This window comes from Stigmatopora argus, chromosome 3 (assembly GCF_051989625.1).
Source record: "Stigmatopora argus isolate UIUO_Sarg chromosome 3, RoL_Sarg_1.0, whole genome shotgun sequence".
NCBI lineage: Eukaryota > Metazoa > Chordata > Actinopteri > Syngnathiformes > Syngnathidae > Stigmatopora > Stigmatopora argus.
In genome coordinates, this window is record NC_135389.1 from 1,616,886 (window position 1) to 1,634,982 (window position 18,097).

The window sequence follows — 18,097 nt, forward strand, 5'->3', positions numbered from 1 at the left end:
TATGGAGGTGAAAATTGGGAATTGGGGGCGCTTATTCATGAGAAAATGTAAAATTCAACAATTTTAGGCAATTTTAAGGGTGCAGCTTATATGCGAGTAAATACGGCACATTACGTCATTGAAACAAAATTAAACTCAGTTTTGCTCTTGTTGCCCTTTTTTAAACATACACTTGCATGCATGCTATCTGCTATGCTGTGTGTCATGCTAGCACAACCATGGCAGCGTGTCCTTTAAAACAAAGAGCCCCTTGTATTGACAAAAAACAGAAAATACACTCGCAACTGAGACTGCGCCCTTTAGGGCGGAGCGTTTTAGAGGTGGGAAAATGCGTTAACGTTAGTGTAAGGTAAGATTAAAACTTATTTTTAAGTGTCTCTGTATCGTAATTGTTGGAATAATGATTAAAACCTTTTGAATCATTATTAGTAATATTTAATTGAAATAGGAAAACATCTTTCAACATAACTACTTACACTTGCAAGGAGGTATCTTGTGACGTCGTCTTAGTCCCCAAGGCATTCTAAATTGTAGTAACTGAATCATTGTATTTAATCGCGACACTCGAAAAACATGTTTATGTAATCAGTACAATAACACCCTAGATCAGGGGTCTCAAACTCAATTTACCTGGGGGCCGCTAGAGGCCAAGTCTGGGTGAGACTGGGCCGCATCAGGATTTCCACAAGAAAAGCGCTGATAAAACGTTATCAAATATCTTTATTTTTTTACAAAAAATAATGAATTAGATAAATTAACTTAAAGATGAATAAAAAAATCAAGTAATACAAAAATAAAATAATAATAATGAGAGATATACACTGGCTGCCTAAGTAGAGAAAATGAATTATTTTTATTCCGTTTCAAATGTCTGTATTAACAGCTCTTTAACCTTTAACTTTCTGAACTTGAATGGAACATTGAATATGAAATATTCTGAACACGGCTTCTCTTGCCTACTCCTTGCTGCTAGAGACCTGGCAGCGCTTCTTCTCACATAGCTGAGTCACATTTGGCTTGAGGGAGGAAGCAGTGGAGACCCTCAGTAGAGCTTGAAGATGCGCATCAGTAAGTCTGGACCTGTACTTGGACTTATTGAAGTTCAAGGTGGAGAAGAGCTTCTCACACAAGTATGTGCTCCCAAAACGGCACATGGTCCGCTTGAACATTCGGGAAAGTTCAGGGAAGCTGGGGGTCAACTCTCTCAAAAATTGCCCAAGCTTGTCTGCTTCTCCACTCACCTCCCTGAACTTGGCTTTGAGTGCAGAGTTGCACTGCAGGTCAATGAGCTCCATTTGAAGCTCAGGAGGGGCATCTTGCACATCAAAGGAGAAGGGGTCCGCAAAAATTTGAAATGTGGCTTTGTGTGTCTTGAAGTCTGCAAATCTGTGATCAAATTCCTCCTGTAGCTTCGAAATGGCCTCAACATACTTCTCACCACTGAATGGTGTGCCTGCATCCACGAGAGCCTTGCATGCTGGGAAATGGCAAAGGTTTGTCTGAGAGAGCTGGGCTTTCCATAACACAAGTTTAGTGCAGAATGCTCTCACGTTGTCATAGGCAGCACTGACAAGTTGCCCCTGGCCTTGTAGCTTCTTGTTCAGTACATTAAGCTCATGTGTGATATCAACAAGAAAAGCCAAGTCCATGAGCCATTTGGGATCACTTAGCACAGGAACAGCAACCCCGTCTATCTCCATGAAGTCTTTTACTTCTGCTCTCAACTCAAAAAATCTCTTCAACACGTTTCACCTGCTGAGCCAACGTACCTCAGTGAAGTAGAGCACATCCCCATATTCTGACTCCATTTCCTCTAAAAAAGCACGGAATCTGTGCTTTAAGCCCCTGGATCTGATTTGGTTGACGCATTTCACAACGACAGACATCACATTGTCAAACTTCAGGCATCTGCTGCAAAGGGCCTGCTGATGTATAATGCAGTGCAGAGCTATGGCCTCCTCCACACCCTCCTCTTCCAGTTTTTTTTGAACAAGTGCTACCAGTCCATTCTTCCTCCCTGTCATTGATGGGGCTCCATCGGTTGTTATTCCAACAAAGCTCTTCCATGGCAAACCGGCATTCTTAATGGCATCACACAGCTGGTGAAATATTTCCTTCGCGGTGGTCTGGCCATGCATTGGAATTACTGTGAGCAACTCCTCCATTACTTTAAAATTGTCATCAACACCACGGATATATATTGCGAGCTGGGCAGTGTCTGTGATGTCTGTGGGCTCATCAAGAGCCACTGAATATACACTGAAACATAGTGCTTTCTCACACAGTTGATCATAAATGTCACTTGACAGGTGAGAAATGCGCTCTGCCACGGTGTTGGCAGAAAGGCTGATGTGGTTGAACAGACTTTTCTTTTCTGGACAGACAATATGTGCAGCCTGTAATATGCACTTTTTGATAAATTCACCTTCTGTGAATGGCTTTCCTGCTTTAGCAATCAACTCACAAACGGCGTAGCTAGCTTCGACTGCTGCATTACTGTCTTTGGTAGCCTTCTTGAAGAAATCCTGTTGCCTCAGAAGACATGTTTTAAGACTGGCAACCTGGTTGGCTCTCTCATCTCCCTGGTATTTTTCGTACTCCTCAGCATGTCTCGTAGTATAATGACGTTTCAAATTGTATTCCTTGTGCACCGCAACTTTTTCAGTGCAAATAAGACACGTCGGAGTTCCCCTGTGTTCAACAAAGAAATATTGCACTCCCCACTTCTCTTGAAACTGTCTGTGCTCATCAACGACCTTTCTCTTCACGCCAGGCTTTGAAAGAGACATCTCTGGGTCTCTGTAATATGTTTTTACAGGGTTGATCTTTCACGTTCAGTCGCGCGGGTTTGTGGAGCATGCGCACTTTCGCTCTCCGTTTCTCCGTTTCGCTCGCGAAGATGGCTACACTGACACAGGCTGGATCGCGGATCATAGCGCCTCATTCAGTTATATGCTGAGAGCAGCGAAGGAGTGTGCGCGCCGAGCGGAGTGATCGGCTTCACGGCTTCTCCTCCGTCCAGCTGATTGGAGGAATGAATGAGTGAGTGAGCGAGGCACTGGACAGCCCGGCCGATGTCCCGCCCTCCAGAGCCGTATACCTCACCGTGATTGGTTCATTCAGCTCCGAACACAACAAGTGTCATTCATATCAATCTTACGGGCCGCACGAACATTAATCTTTCATATTAAGACGGGGGCCGCAAATTATCGTCCCGAGGGCCGCAGTTGGCCCGCCGGCCGCGAGTTTGAGACCCCTGCCCTAGATGGTTAGAAAAACAACTGTGTGAGAATTGCCGAAGTAAGCATAAAAGTTGAACAAGGCACCCAAACAACGGTGTGAGGAATTGCATAATATTTCCAGTACAATAAGGTAAACAAAGCATTCTAAAGTAAACCAAGCAGTATTATAATGTAAACAAAGCATCCGTATTTTCAATTATCAATTATCGCCATCTGCTGCTGGAGTCCCGTCAAAACAGTCCTGTTGTGTTTTGCCGAAAAGCGTCCGAAAACAATGTGTCCTCGAGCTGTGGGGCCTTGAGGAGACGATGGGGAGGAAAAGTGTCTGTGGTCCCATGAATTAATTTATAGCCTTATTACTTATTAAAAATGCTTACAACACATATAGAAACATTCCATAATAAATCTAACAGTAATCTTGGATAATGGTCATGAAAGTATTGCAGCTGTCATTAGTATGGTTATGGTAGAGAAAGTCGTCTCAATTGATATTGTTTAACGCCTGTGTCAGATTTGGGATCTCCCTTTTTGGTACTCATCTGCTCTGTTATGGGTTTTTTTGAGCGCATGAGTATCTATCTATTTTTAGGAAGCTTTCTTGAGAGTGGGTTGAGGTCATGGTCTGATAGACCTGAAATCCTATTGAAAGTCTTTTGGATCCTCTCACACTTATTGGAGACAAGCAGTTGGGCCCGGCTTTGCCGGTCCCACCTGCTTGGGCGAGGTTGTTATTGTGCGTGTTTTGGTAATCTATTTGTGTAAGCAGAAGCACAGTGGCTAATCCACACGTGAGCAGATCGCAATAATGGATGAAAGTGGAATAGTCACGACAGGAAAAAGTGTTTCAGGGAGCACCTGGAAACTCGCTGGCGGAAATTCTTCCAAAAATGGCCTTTGTAAATGCGTGGAAAGGCATCCTACCTTACAACTAAATTGGGTCAGCGCGGCCAGCACCATTGTGTCTCGCCAAGTCTTCCCGTCACGATAGAAAAAATGTGTTCCCAGGAGCACTGGAAACTCGCTGGTGGAAATTCTTCCGAAAATGACGTTTGTAAATGACATGGAAAGGCGTCCTACCTTACAACCAGTCAGCCACACGGTGCGTTTAGTTACATCGTGTAAAAACAATGATTAATACATCAACTCTGCTTTCAGCTTTAACAAATAAAAGATTGAGTTTACAAGTTACAGAAGGTGGAGAAATTCAATCATTTGTCTTTTAGGATCAGACAGCCGTTTCTGGCCACCATAAAACTCATGGTTTGGACAAACGTAGCGAGAGAATCCTAACATGCATACACACGTCCACACATCCATCCACAAATCACGCTTTATAAGGATTACATTAATAGAAGATCAGATCTATGCATGTTTCAGAAGAAGCAGTTAGTCTTGTGGGACTTTTGATTAGTTGTGTAAAGTTAAATTTAGTTAACAGTGATTTTGACTGTCTCCGATTTGATTTGTCGAACCAGTTAATATTTAAATCTGCAAGCAAGAAAACATTTTTTGTGTCGCATTTCCTAAGTAGGGCCCGAAGCTTAGTAGTATAGAATGTATTCGAGGCGGATGGAGGTCTACACAGTGGGGCAAATAAGTATTTAGTCAACCACCAATTGTGCAAGTTCTCCTACTTGAAAATATTAGAGAGGCCTTTAATTGTCAACATTGGTAAACCTTAACCATGAGAGACAGAATGTGGGGGAAAAAAACAGAAAATCACATTGTTTGATTTTTAAAGAATTTATTTCCAAATTACAGTGGAAAATAAGTATTTGGTCACCTACAAACAAGTAAGCTTTCTGGCCGTCAAAGAGGTCTAACTTCTTCTAATGAGGTATGCACTCATTACCTGTATTAATAGCATCTGTTTTAACTCATTATCTGTATAAAAGACACCTGTCCACAACCTCAGTCTCTCACACTCCAAACTCCACTATGGCCAAGACCAAAGAGCTGTCAAAAGAGACCGGAGACAAAATTGTAGACCTGCAACATGCTGGGAAGACTGAATCTGCAATAGGTAAAACGCATGGTGTAAAAAAAATCAACTGTGGGAGCAATTATTAGAAAATGGAAGACATACAAGACCACTAATAATCTCCCTCGATCTGGGGCTCCATGCAAGCTCTCACCCCGTGGCGTCAAAATGATGATAACAAGAACGGTGAGCAAAAACCCCAGAACCACACGGGGGGAACCTACTGAATGACCTCCAGAGAGCTGGGACCACAGTAACAAAGGCTACTATCAGTAACACAATGCGACGCCAGGGACTCAAATCATGCACTGCCAGACGTGTCCCCCTGCTGAACCCAGGCCTGTCTGCGATTCGCTAGAGAGCATTTGGATGATCCAAAAGAGGACTGGGAGAATGTGTTATGGTCAGATGAAACCAAAATATAACTTTTTGGTAGAAACACAGGTTCTCGTGTTTGGAGGAGAAAGAATACTGAATTGCATCCGAAGAACACCATACCCACTGTGAAGCATGGGGGTGGAAACACCATGCTTTGGGGCTGTTTTTCTGCAAAGGGACCAGTACGACTGATCTGTGTAAAGAAAAGAATGAATGGGGCCATGTATCGAGAGATTTTGAGTGAAAATCTCCTTCCATCAACAAGGACATTGAAGATGAGTGATAGGTATATTAATTAGTCTTTAATAAAACAGAGAGACATCTTTTGGCTTACTCTGGCTACAAACTTGCAAGGAAAATCACTCCCGACTCGTCTTTGTCCAAGATGATTCTGAAGAGCAGCATCCTCCTCTGTCCATTTAGTCGCGCATAATTCAAAACATCGAAGGTAATCTGATTCAAACAATTGCATAAGATAACTGAATAACACCATCAAGGTCAAAAACGACTGCAACAATAGTCGCATATCAGGTATTCTTTAATAACAATTAAGGTCGGAACTCAAAAACAACTCCATTGGAAATTAAACAAACGAGCCTCCATTTGGCAAAACAATTCCATATCAAGCGAACCGAGCGTCATAATTTGAGAAACATATGCGAGTATTTTCGGAAGTTGATTCGATTATCGCCATCTGCTCCGGAATCCAAGTCAAAGCAATTTAAGAGTTCTTCGCAGATCTTCATTGCGAACTTGCATCTGGGTAAAGGGTCGAGGTGTATCTCCCAGTAAACAGTCCTTGGAGCCAAGGACCCGGTGAGGTGTTACGTCAACAAGCTGGAGCCAGCTGTCCTGGAGGGTGACCTCGAGTTTGCCCCAGTCTCAAATTAAAGACACTCTTATACAGAAATAATTAAAATGCATACATCTATAATAGTATCCCAGAATAACCCCAACAATGAGACATAGCTGGTTCTTTCAGCATGACAATGATCCCAAACACGCAGCCAGGGCAACAAAGGAGTGGCTTCGTAAGAAGCATTTCAAAGTCCTGGCCTAGCCAGTCTCCAGATCTCAACCCCATAGAAAATCTCTGGAGGGAGTTGAAAGTCCAACAACAGCCCCAAAACATCACTGCTCTAGAGGAGATCTGCATGGAGGAATGAGCCAAAATACCAGTAACAGTGTGTGAAAAGCTTGTGAAGAGTTACAGAAAATGTTTGGCCTCCGTTATTGCCAACAAAAGGGTACATAACAAAGTATTACTTATTTTCCACCATGATTTGCAAATAAATTCTTTAAAAATCAAACAATGTGATTTTCTGTTTTTTCCCCCACTTTCTGTCTCTCATGGTCGAGGTTTACCCATGTTCACAATTACAAGCCTCTAATCTTTTCAAATAGGATAACTTGCACAATTGGTGATTGACTAAATACTTATTTGCCCCACTGTATATGCCAATCAAAGTTATTGACATCAGTGGGGATAGTGATATTTTAAGGCTGATGCATTCAAGGTTGCATTCAAGGTTGTGTACGTTGACCCTTTATTTTGCTTACATTTAAGGTGTTCCCTAACATAGAATATCACTCCCCTGCCATAGTTTCCCACACAGTCTCTTCTGAAGCTCTTGTAACCCAGTATTTGCAATCCTGCCATCGGTGAATTTACATTTAGCCAGGTCTCGGTTAAGCATAAAAAAAATAAAGGTTTGAGTGATTTAATAGATGACGAATTTGGTCACACTATGGCAAGATGCTTCTGATATTTAAATGACCACCGAGGAATCCTTTTGGTTCATGTCGTGGGTCCCCTAGCACCTTTGCTTGGTTAAGGGTGCTGTATAGATGAGCAGATCTTTGTTTCTTAAATACAATATGTCTTGTGCATAAACCTGGCTTGTGGCAGCCAAGCGTTCATAGCGACGTCGCTTTTTGATCCTTCCATGTCCTTCCTATCATTGTGAATCAGAATTCACCAAGAGTTGGATTGTTCTTTCACTAATAGGGAACTTAAACCACTCTGGGACTCGCCCACCACTGGCTCATCTTTTTTTTCTTAAATACAATTTTTCTTAGACATCAATCATTCTATGACTTACCCACCGTTGGTTTGGCTTGAGGAGTTGAAAGCTTGGCTAACTGGCGTCTAGGTCCATATAAATCACTCTGGTACTTACCAGAAAGGGGCGCAGTGGGTGGGGGTTATCGTTCCAACCTATAAAAGGAAACATTTCCACCAATCTGTTATTTTAGAAGTGCAATCAGTGGATTGCAGTCAGGTGCTTCTTGTTTCAGCAGAAACCTCATTTGTTGAACTGTTTGTGTTGGATCGGTTGGTACAAAAACCTGCACCCACAACGGCCCTCGAGGACCGGTTTGCCCACCTACGGTGTAGACTCATTTTATCCGGCTAACGGTGTCAGTATATATAATCCGGCTAACGGTGTAGGTTCAGTTAACTTTCCGAGTTTAGTCAATAGGCCTGCTCCATAACTTTCCTTTCCTCCTCCGGTGCTGCCGTCTTCACCGTCTTCATCTGCTAATTATCCACGGTGGTGGTACCGATCTCGCTATCTCTTTCGGTATACTGTGCACGCGATGGAAGTCATAGTTACGTACGGAGGTCTAGCCTCGGCTGGCGGAGGGCTAGCCCCGGCTAGCGGAGGTGTTGATGAGAGGTAGATGCTTGGCAGCGGTGGTTTGAGTGGCTTTTTTTCTGAGCTTAGTCAACTCGCTTCTGCTTCCTATCCCGACACCTTCCTTTACAGCGGACAGGCCCGATAACAATCCATTGAGGCCCCGCTGATCTCGCTATCTCTTCCGGAATGTTGTGCGCATGATAGTCTCTAGAAACCGTAGTTTCCTGCCAGAAACCGATGTTTGTATTAAAGTATCTTACATGAAGATGGACATGAATTTTGTTTGAAGTGGCATGAAAAGTAGCATGAAAAAGCATTAGTAATAAACATGCTACCTACAGAAACCCTATAAAAAGAACACAACAAATATTGGTTTAGTTTTTTTCTTGAACAAAATCAATTTAACACCAACATCTTATTTGAAATCTTTGTTTTGTTTTAGGAATTGAATTGCAGAATTTGAGGACTGCTGAGAAGTTGATGTCTGCTGTGAAGTTATCAGGCCTAATGTCAGTGAAAGTGGTGGGTATGATTTACTGTGTTTTATCAACTTACGAAAATTGTCTAGAGTGTGACAGTTGCATATATATGCATATATACGCATATATACACACAATTTGTGAAGAACATACTGTCATGGCTCTCTTGAGTTTCCAGTTATTTCTACAACTCTGATTTTTCTCTGAGAGAGTGATTGGAACAGATACTTCTTTGTCACAAAAAACATTCATGAAGTTTGGTTCTTTTATGACTTTATTATGGGTTAACAGAAAAAGTGATCAAATCTGCTGGGTCAAAAATATACATACAGTAACACGAATTAGCAATTTTGGTGTCTGAGAAAGTTGTGTTAGTGAAATGAGCTTCATAGCATGGCCTCTTAACTTCTTGTGAATGATTGAGTGACTACAGCTGGTGACTTCTCTGAGGCCATTTAAATAGGGCTCATTGGATGCAAACGCCCACAAACGCTACAATGGGAAAGTCAAAGGAGCTCAGCATGGATCAGAAAAAGCGAATCCTTGACTTGAACAAGTCAGGAAAGTCACTTGGAGCCATTTCAAAGCAGCTGCAGGTCCCAAGAGTAACAGTGCAAACAATTGTTTGTAAGTATAAAGTGCATGGCACTGTTTTGTAACTGCCACGATCAGGAAGAAAATGCAAGCTATCACCTAAGATAAAACCTTCTGGAGGAAAGTGCTGTGGTCAGACGAAACAAAAATCGAGCTGTTTGGCCACAATGCCCAGCAATATGTTTGGAGGAGAAAAGGTGAGGCCTTTAACCCCAAGTACACCATGCCTACCGTCAAGCACGGTGGTGGTAGTATTATGCTGTGGGGCTGTTTTGCTGCCAATGGAAGTGGTGCTTTACAGAGAGTAAATGGGATAATGAAGAAGGAGGATTACCTTCAAATTCTTCAAGATAACCTAAAGTCATCAGCCCAAAGATTGGGTCTTGGGCACAGTTGGGGGTTCCAACAGGACAATGACCCCAAACACGCATCAAAAGTGGTAATGGAATGGCTAAATCAGGCTAGAATTAAGGTTTTCGAATGGCCTTCCCAAAGTCCTGATTTAAACCCCATTGAGAACTTGTGGACAATGCTGAAGAAACAAGTCCATGTCAGAAAGCAATCAAATTTAACTGAACTGCACCAATTCTGTCAAGAGAAGTGGTCAAAGATTCAACCAGAAGCTTGCCAGATGCTTGTGGATGGCTACCAAAAGCGCCTAATTGAAGTGAAAATGGCCAGGGGACATATTTCTGAACGAGTAGATTTGATCATTTTTTCTGTTCACCCATAATAAAGTCATAAAAGAACCAAACTGCATGAATGTTTTTTGTGAGAAAGAAGTATCTGTTCCAATCACTCTATCAGAGAAAAATCAGAGTTGTAGAAATAACTGGAAACTCAAGAGAACAATGAAATTATGTTCTTAACAAGTGTATGTAAACTTTTGACCACAACTGTGTATATGTGTATACATGTATGTGTATATTTATGTGCGTGCGTGCATGCGCGTACGCGCGCATACAGTAATACCTCGAGATACGAGTAAAATTCTGAGCAAATATTTACCTTGAGATATGAGACAGATTTTGAGTTACGAGCATTTTAGACCGCTGCAAGAGGAGGCTGCTTATTATTTCAACGCACTGTATTTCTCGCCGCATCTCCCTCGTGCAAATATCTCTGCGAGCACTTTGTGGAGCGTTGCATTTTTTCCTTGTTTTGGTTGCCTAAGTGCAGAATTAAGGGAAGCACAATGGATCCAAAGCTAAAGAAAAGGCAAATGGTGACAATTGATATTAAGCTAGAAATAATCGAAAAACAGGAGTAGTGTACTCGGGACTTAGCTGGCTCGCTAATACGTATGGAGAAGCAGGACGTTCGCCTCGAAAGCCGCAGTGGAATACATTAACCCAGTGGTTCTTAAACTGGGTTCGATCGAACCCTAGGGGTTTGCTGAGTTGGTCTCAAGGGGTTTGGTGGAGCCTCTGCCGCGGAGTTCAAGACACATCGACTCCTCATGTCTATTTACGATAAAATGCCCCGCTTGACCATTATTGGGTGCGGATGATCATGTGATATTGCTTGGCCAATCAGTGCTGTGAGGAATTTATATATCTTGAATTTGAAAAAAAATCACATTTTTTATTTCACACTAAAGTAGGGTTCGGTAAAAGCGCATATGAAACTGGTGGCGTTCGGTGAATGCGCATATGAAACTGGTAGGGTTTGGTAGCTCCAACAAGGTTAAGAACCACTGCATTAACCTCTTTGCCTTGGTTATTGCACAAGAAGGTTTAAATTTATTGTAACGTAAGATTTTTTTTTTTTTAAATGTGTGTATAGGAATGTAATTTCATTTAGGTTAAATTTAAAGTCAATGTTGCGTTACTAGCGCATCCGTCAAGTCTCTCTCCCTCTCTCCCATTGGCGAACTCCCCGTTCTATTGAATAATGCCTCATTTTATTATTAAACATAACCACTAGTTATTTGTTACTCCGTTAGTAGATGAATTGCAACCAATAAGAATATGTTTTTCCATTGTAATATCCTGTTCTTTGGCTCTTGTGTTGTTAAACTGAACTGCCCATTACCATTGTGTTGCATGAAGGATACTCTGTCATAATTGAGACTTGATGATTTTTTTAAATTGAATTCGAAATTGAACTCTTGCCGTGTGGACGCCAACTTCTAAGAAGTCTTTCTGGTAATTTGGTCTGAGCATATCCGTGTAATCAACTGCTCAGGGGACTTAGCTGCAAAGAGCAGTTGTCCATATATTTGACACATGAAGTGTATCAGCAATAACTTACAAATCTACAAATAGCATACATCAAATTAATTTTTACATTTCACAATTAAGTGGCTTAACCATTGTAATGCCAAATCTTGTTTGTGACGCAACCCATTCATTTTAATGCATGCTCTGGTCTAGCTGTGCTCAAATACATCCTGGGCTGACTGTACTTGCTGCGAATGTACACGTTCTGCTTGATAGACAATTAGGTGTTTTTAATTATTATTATTATTTTTTAAAGCAAGCAAGTATATTTATAAGAAGAATTAATTTAGACCACACTCTTCAATTTAATGAACTCTTATACATCAAGTTAAATTTGGCTGCACTTAGGCATATGCACCTACATTAAAAATATATACATGATACTTGTAAACAAAGAGCACAAAAAATATTGTCTCTTTTTTTCTCATTGAAGTTCATGAATCACTTCCCTTGTTCTCAACACTTTTTATCGAGATTGTGACAATAATCATGGGTTATGAAGGAAATTCTTTATGGCCAAGCTAAAACGTGCCTGACTGGCAGCTGTGGGTTTGATTTTTACTCACCTGCTGTCGGTGATCAGAGGAATAATTTCTTGTTTGAATTTCAATTTTTCCTTAGGTCAGTGAAACAGAACTGAGTTTAGAGGCTTTGAAATCTTTCCAAACGGCTGCAGGTTACCCAGGACACAAGCTATCAAGAATACGCATATCTGCAGCCAAACCAGAATTTGAAGTGGGCTCGACCAGTATGATTATGCTGTCTTCTGGAAAAATAACTCCTTTGCCAGGTATTGCAAGAGGTGGGTATCTTGTTCTTTTGCTTCCTAATTGTCCTGCATATATTGGTGAGTATTTTGTTTTCTTTAATAACTTTTACAACTGAATGGATTTCAGTAATTCCCTGTCTTATGTTTCCCATGGCTAATTGTACTTCAGTGAAGAAACGCAAACAACTTAGGACAGTAACGTTGAATGTTGGAACAATGACAGGAAAAACTGGAGAGCTGGTGAACATAGTGATGAGGAGAAAGGTTGACCAGGTGGAAAGGGAGCAAGGCTTGAAGCTTATGATGAAGGGTTAAATTTGTTTTATAGTGGAGGAGATGCATTCCGTATGAGCTGTCTTGAAGAGAGTTTGTACAGTTTGACCAATGAGGTTTCTGCTGAAACAAGCAGCCCCTGCCTGCAATCAACTAATTACAGTTGAAAGCCCCGGGCGATGTTACGGCGGACGCCGTGGTTCTAAACCAAAAGTAGAGCTTGCATAGTGAACTCCGGGACCTTTGTGGTGGCGAAGCTGACGTTGGAATGTCCCAGAAATGGTTGCAAGTGCTCCGGTTGACGTTGGGGCAGTTGCCATCAGCCTTGTCTGAACATAATGCACTTTGGCCGGAACAGGCAGCGACAAGTTTTTTTGGAAAAGGATGCCTTCCTGGACATAAAAAATGAACTGAATGTTCACACTGATCGCTGGACACTCTTCATGTGTGGTGCCAAGATTATTAGTTTTACATTATTATATATTTGCTTGCAATGAAGAATGTTTTGCTTAACTATTAAACTTTGTTACTTAGGATTATTAGTTTCACATTATTATATATTTGCTTGCAATGAAGAATATGCTTTGCTTTGCTATTAAACTTAGTTTCATATTAATGTATGGTTGCTTGCAACGAAGTAAATGCTTCGCTCCTGAGAACCTTAGTTACACTAAACACCAAATCGCCTTTGACTGCTTAGAGTGGACTAAAAACAAAGAAGATTCAAAACACCTTGAGCTGCACATGACTTTAAGACCTTCATTTGTTGTGATGATATTGACGTGTCACTTCTGTTTCCCACCCCTCCCTTAAGAGTTGAGACATCCATTCTAACTAGGGTCCTTGAAGTTAATAAACAACAAAGAAGGCGTGTGAGGCCAGAACAGAGCGGGGACTAGTGACGGACCTTCATGAAGAGTTTATTTTCAAGGATCTTTATGTTCATAGGGAGTGTGGTAGAAAACCAGGATGTCATCGAGGTGCACCACAAACCAGTTAATAAAATCAGTGAACACATTTTTAATTAGCTTCTGTTCTGTTATGTCGTGTATAACTGTTCCTTTTTACATTCCCCATCACCCTGCACTGTTGACCCGAGGTACTTTAAGTCCTCTACTGTTGGATCTAATCGATAAACATTCAATAACTTCGAATTAGAGGAAGCACACAGAGTCGGCCATGATGAGTTTTATCTAGCTTCAGCTGAAGGAGGGAGTCAGAGCAGCCAGCGCCAGGAGCGCGTCTATCCTCCAGCCTGACTAGTTTGAACTCCCTCACTCAGGGCGTTGCCATCTTACCGTAGTTAAAAGTGCTCTTATTGCCCAGACGTGAGTAGCCTTTATAGATGTCTACAATGTCAGCAGATCTGAATAGTTTTTAAGGCTGATCGAAGGTCTTGATCATTAAAATATCAGCCTTGATACTTGCGTAGTGTGTATCTCATGCTATTATTGCACCCAGAGACTTGGTTAACACTAGACCGCTACAGACACACTTCCTGGTTGTAATGCTCATGTAACTTCTTTTTGAATTTGTCTACGTGCAGGCAACACCCTTTCAGAACACAGAAAGGAAATGATTGTACATTTGTGATTAGGAAATAAAGCAAAATTCTGCTTAGATTTTTTTTCTTTTTATTTCTTGTTCAAAAGTGACAGCTCTTGCAGTAATATGAACCATCGAAATAATCGATATATTTTGACATTAGAACCAATATGGCTGCCACAACATCTTAAACCTCTGGTAAGAAAATTGTAATTTCTGTCATTAAAAAGCATCAGGTTCTCGTCAAGATAGGCTTATTTCTTTTTTCAAATTGAATAATTTGATATTTTGCATTTACAAAGACGGGCATATTAAATTCCTTATGATATTGACCTAAATACAGTAATATCCTGACATACGAGTGCCCCAACATACAAGCAATTTGAGATACGAGTAAAATTTCGAGCAAATATTTACCTTGAGATATGAGACAAATTTTGATATACTGTAATTTACTATACTGTACTTTAAAAATACAGCTTACGCGAGAGGCTACCTATCAGAATGAGCACTCTGCACTTTTCAAGTGTTTTTCCCCCATTAGTCAGTGCAGAATGGTGTACGCGTGGCTGAGCTTGCTCGACATCACGAGAGGAGTATACTACTTCCCATTGGCAAGTGGTTGTTCGTTATCCTATTGCGAGGACATTTCTGTGCATCATTTTCAGAATAATTTGAAGGGAAGACAGAAGCAAACAACCCTCAATAGGTTCCTTTTAAAATCTGCAGCTGAAACTCAGGGTGGAGGCGCTGCAAATAGAGCCAACCCGGGAAAAGAAAGGTATAAAAATGTAAAACTAAATTAGAATTAAGTTTAGTGTAAGGTTAGATTAAATTTATTTTTGAGTGTCTGTATCGTAATCCAAATTCATTTAAATGTGTTTATGTTATGTTACAAGCGTGTTGCCGTGCAAAGTCTCTCTCTCTCTCTCTCTCTCTCTCTCTCTCTCTCTCTCTCTCTCTCTCTCTCTCCCCCCCCCCCCCCTCCAAAATCCGTCTAATATGAATGCATTAAGCTCGTATCTCAAGGTACTACTGTAAGGTGCAATCCATCAGAGGATCCTTTGGATTCATACAGTATCTCAGAAAAACCACGTGCGATGATTTTTCTTAAGATTTTCCCTTCAAAGTAACATTTGTACTATTAAAACCATGAATATGGATGTGAAAATTGTGAGTCAGGGGGGCTCTTGTACGAGAGGAATTGTAAAATTCAACGATTTTAAGGTAATTTTAAGGGTACGGCTTATACTCGGAGGCGGCTTATATGTGAGAAAATACGGTATGTCCTGAACTACTCTAACATACCTCGTACTCCTGACTTCTTAATGTAGTTCCACAGTTCTTCTGTATGTAGATCCTTCTGACCTTCCCTGTACTTTGCCGTTATCAGCCTCAACTCAAACGTTTTGTCTGCAAAAGGCCATACTGCCCCTCACAAACCATCTCTAAAAACTTCATTGGATGAATTATTCGGTTTCTTCCCCTATAGTTAAGACAGCTCCGTACGTTACCCTTCTTCTTGAAGATGGGCACCGGTACACTTCTCGTCCATTCCTGTGGCATCTTGCCATTTAGAATTTACCGGCATACAGGTATATGCCCTGTTTGGTCTTTCCCACCTCTACCTTCGCATCACGTTTCAGTTTCCTGTATTTTTGTCTACTCTTGTCTGTCCTGTCAATGTCCCAGTCCCTATTAGCTAATGTTCTTCCCTGAATACACCTCCGCCAGGACTTCCTACCTCCATTCCTTCATGACGACACCCTTAGTACTCTCCTACCTGCTTTGGACACCTTAGCTTTTGTATTCCTGTCTAATGGGGGCCTCTCTTGTCCACCAAAGCCAGTATCACTTCTTTCTTGAAAGAAACCACACCCTTTATTCTTCTACCTCCACCGACCGCTCTGCCTTCATTCTTTTCATCTTCATCTTACACTAGCCTATTTTGGCTCGCTACACTCTCCCACAATGACCTTAAAGTCACCAACCTCATTTGAGCTGTTACCTCTACACAAGATGGAGTCTATTCATGTGTTACCCTTTACTCTTTACTTACTTTATTCACCCTATGTTCAATTTCTTCCAGAACATGTTAACTGTTGTCATTTCCTTCCTTTTAGCAAAGTCCACCACCATCTGTCCTCCCCCTCTTCAATCACTAGTCTCTCATTTCTAGAGATGTTATAAATCACTTCATGTAAATCACTTGAGAACTTCTTCAGCTCTAACTTACATCCTACCTTTGGAGCATACCCACTAACAAGTTTCGCCATGACACCCTCCGTGTCCAACTTTAAACTCGTATGTCTGATAGTCTTTTCATCTGCAACATTCCATACAAACTATTTCTTTAATATAACTGCAACTCCATTCTTCTTTGATTCTCTTCCGTTATACAATTTTAATAACTCTCCCAATCTTTTGGCCTTGCTTTCTTACGTACAACACATCAACCTTTCTCTTCATCATCATGTCCACCAGCTCTCTACATTTCCTTGTTCCAACATTCAGAGTTCCTCTTCTAAATTAGAAATTCTTCCATTCCCTCTTCACTTTCTGCTGATGGATCGATCGTTCTCGTTTTGGTCTTTGACCCACAGTAACCCAGTTTCCTGCAGCGCCTTGTGGATTAACAATGATGGTGGTGGTGGTTGTTCACCCGGGATGAAGGGGGATCAAACTGGATGTTGACGACAGGACAAATAAGGATTTGATAAGAGTATATGAGTGCCACAGTTAAATTGAGGTCAATTGAATCCTGTTTAAGCCACCTGATGGTGTAGGGTGGGGGGTTAGCAACCAAAGGTTCAGGAGTCGCATGGGGCTCTGTGGCTCATGATGTATTTGTAGCCAATTTTGACATTTTAGGCTAATATAGATACAGCATGTGCTGCCTTCATTATAAGGCTTTGGATTTTTCTGAGGCACCAGACATTCGTTTTTTGTGTTTTGGTCCAATATGGCTATTTCAACATTCTGAGGTGCCGACCTTTGCGCTATACCATATGTACAAGTGTGTGTGTGTGCGTGTGCGCGCATGTGATTAACACGTTCACAGTTCTCAGATCAAGTTTTCATTTCCCGGTGGGTTCTGAGCTTCCCGTGGGGAGTTTGCATTTTCCTGTGTGGATGATACTCATGTTTCCTCCCACCTCCCAAAACCATTCACTATAGGGTGGTTGAACACTCTAAATAGACACAAGGTTATGAGTGTGAGCCTGAATGGTTTTCTGTCTCCTTATGCCCTGCGATTGACTGGCAACCAGTTCAGGGTCTCCCCCGACTGCTGCTCATTGTTGGCAGGGATGGGCTATAACACCCAATCCGACCCTTGAGGATAAGAAATACAGAAAATAAATGAATACACCTCTCTCATCTCGTTTTCTGAACCTCTTTATCCTCATTAGGGTTGTAGGGGGTGCTGGAACCTATCTCACCAGACCACTCAGGTGAACATCCAGGGTACAGACATTGAAATCTTGGAGAATTTTAAGTACCTGGGTGTTCACCTCAACAACAAACTAGACTGGTCCACAAACATAGATGCCCTGTATAAAAGGGGCCAGAGCCGCCTCTACCCATTGAGGAGTCTACGGTCCTTTGGAGTGTGCAGGACACTGCTGAGGACTTTTTACGACACTGTCGTGGCATCTACAGTGTTTTATGCAGTGGTCTGTTGGGGATGCGGGAGCACAGAGAGGGACAGGAACAGGGTGAATAAGATGGTCAGGAGGGCCAGCTCTGTTCTGGGCTGTCCTTTGGACTCTGTGGAGGAAGTAGGAGAGCGTAGGATGCTGACCAGGATGATGTCCATCATGGACAGACCTCCCACACCCTGCATGAGTCTGTGGAGTCCCTCCGAAGCTCTTTCAGCAATAGACTGCTGCACCCTCATTGTAGGAAGGAGCGCTTCCATAGATCCTTCCTCCCATCAGCTGTCAGGCTCTTTTACAAAACAAACGGCTGAGT

The 18,097-nt window shown here is 41.7% G+C and overlaps 1 protein-coding gene across 4 annotated transcripts in view; it reads left to right on the forward strand.

Annotated features, from left to right (window-relative positions):
- ciapin1 (cytokine induced apoptosis inhibitor 1) overlaps positions 1-18,097 on the forward strand; it is an 89,010-nt gene that overhangs the window by 9,467 nt on the left and 61,446 nt on the right. For 3 of the 4 annotated variants that reach the window (XM_077595463.1, XM_077595460.1, XM_077595461.1), the window contains exons 4-5: positions 8,686-8,765; positions 12,160-12,340. In XM_077595463.1, coding sequence (XP_077451589.1) covers positions 8,686-8,765; positions 12,160-12,340 — 261 coding nt within the window. The remainder of the gene's footprint in view (positions 1-8,685; positions 8,766-12,159; positions 12,341-18,097) is intronic. The other variant, XM_077595462.1, reaches the window with a different exon arrangement.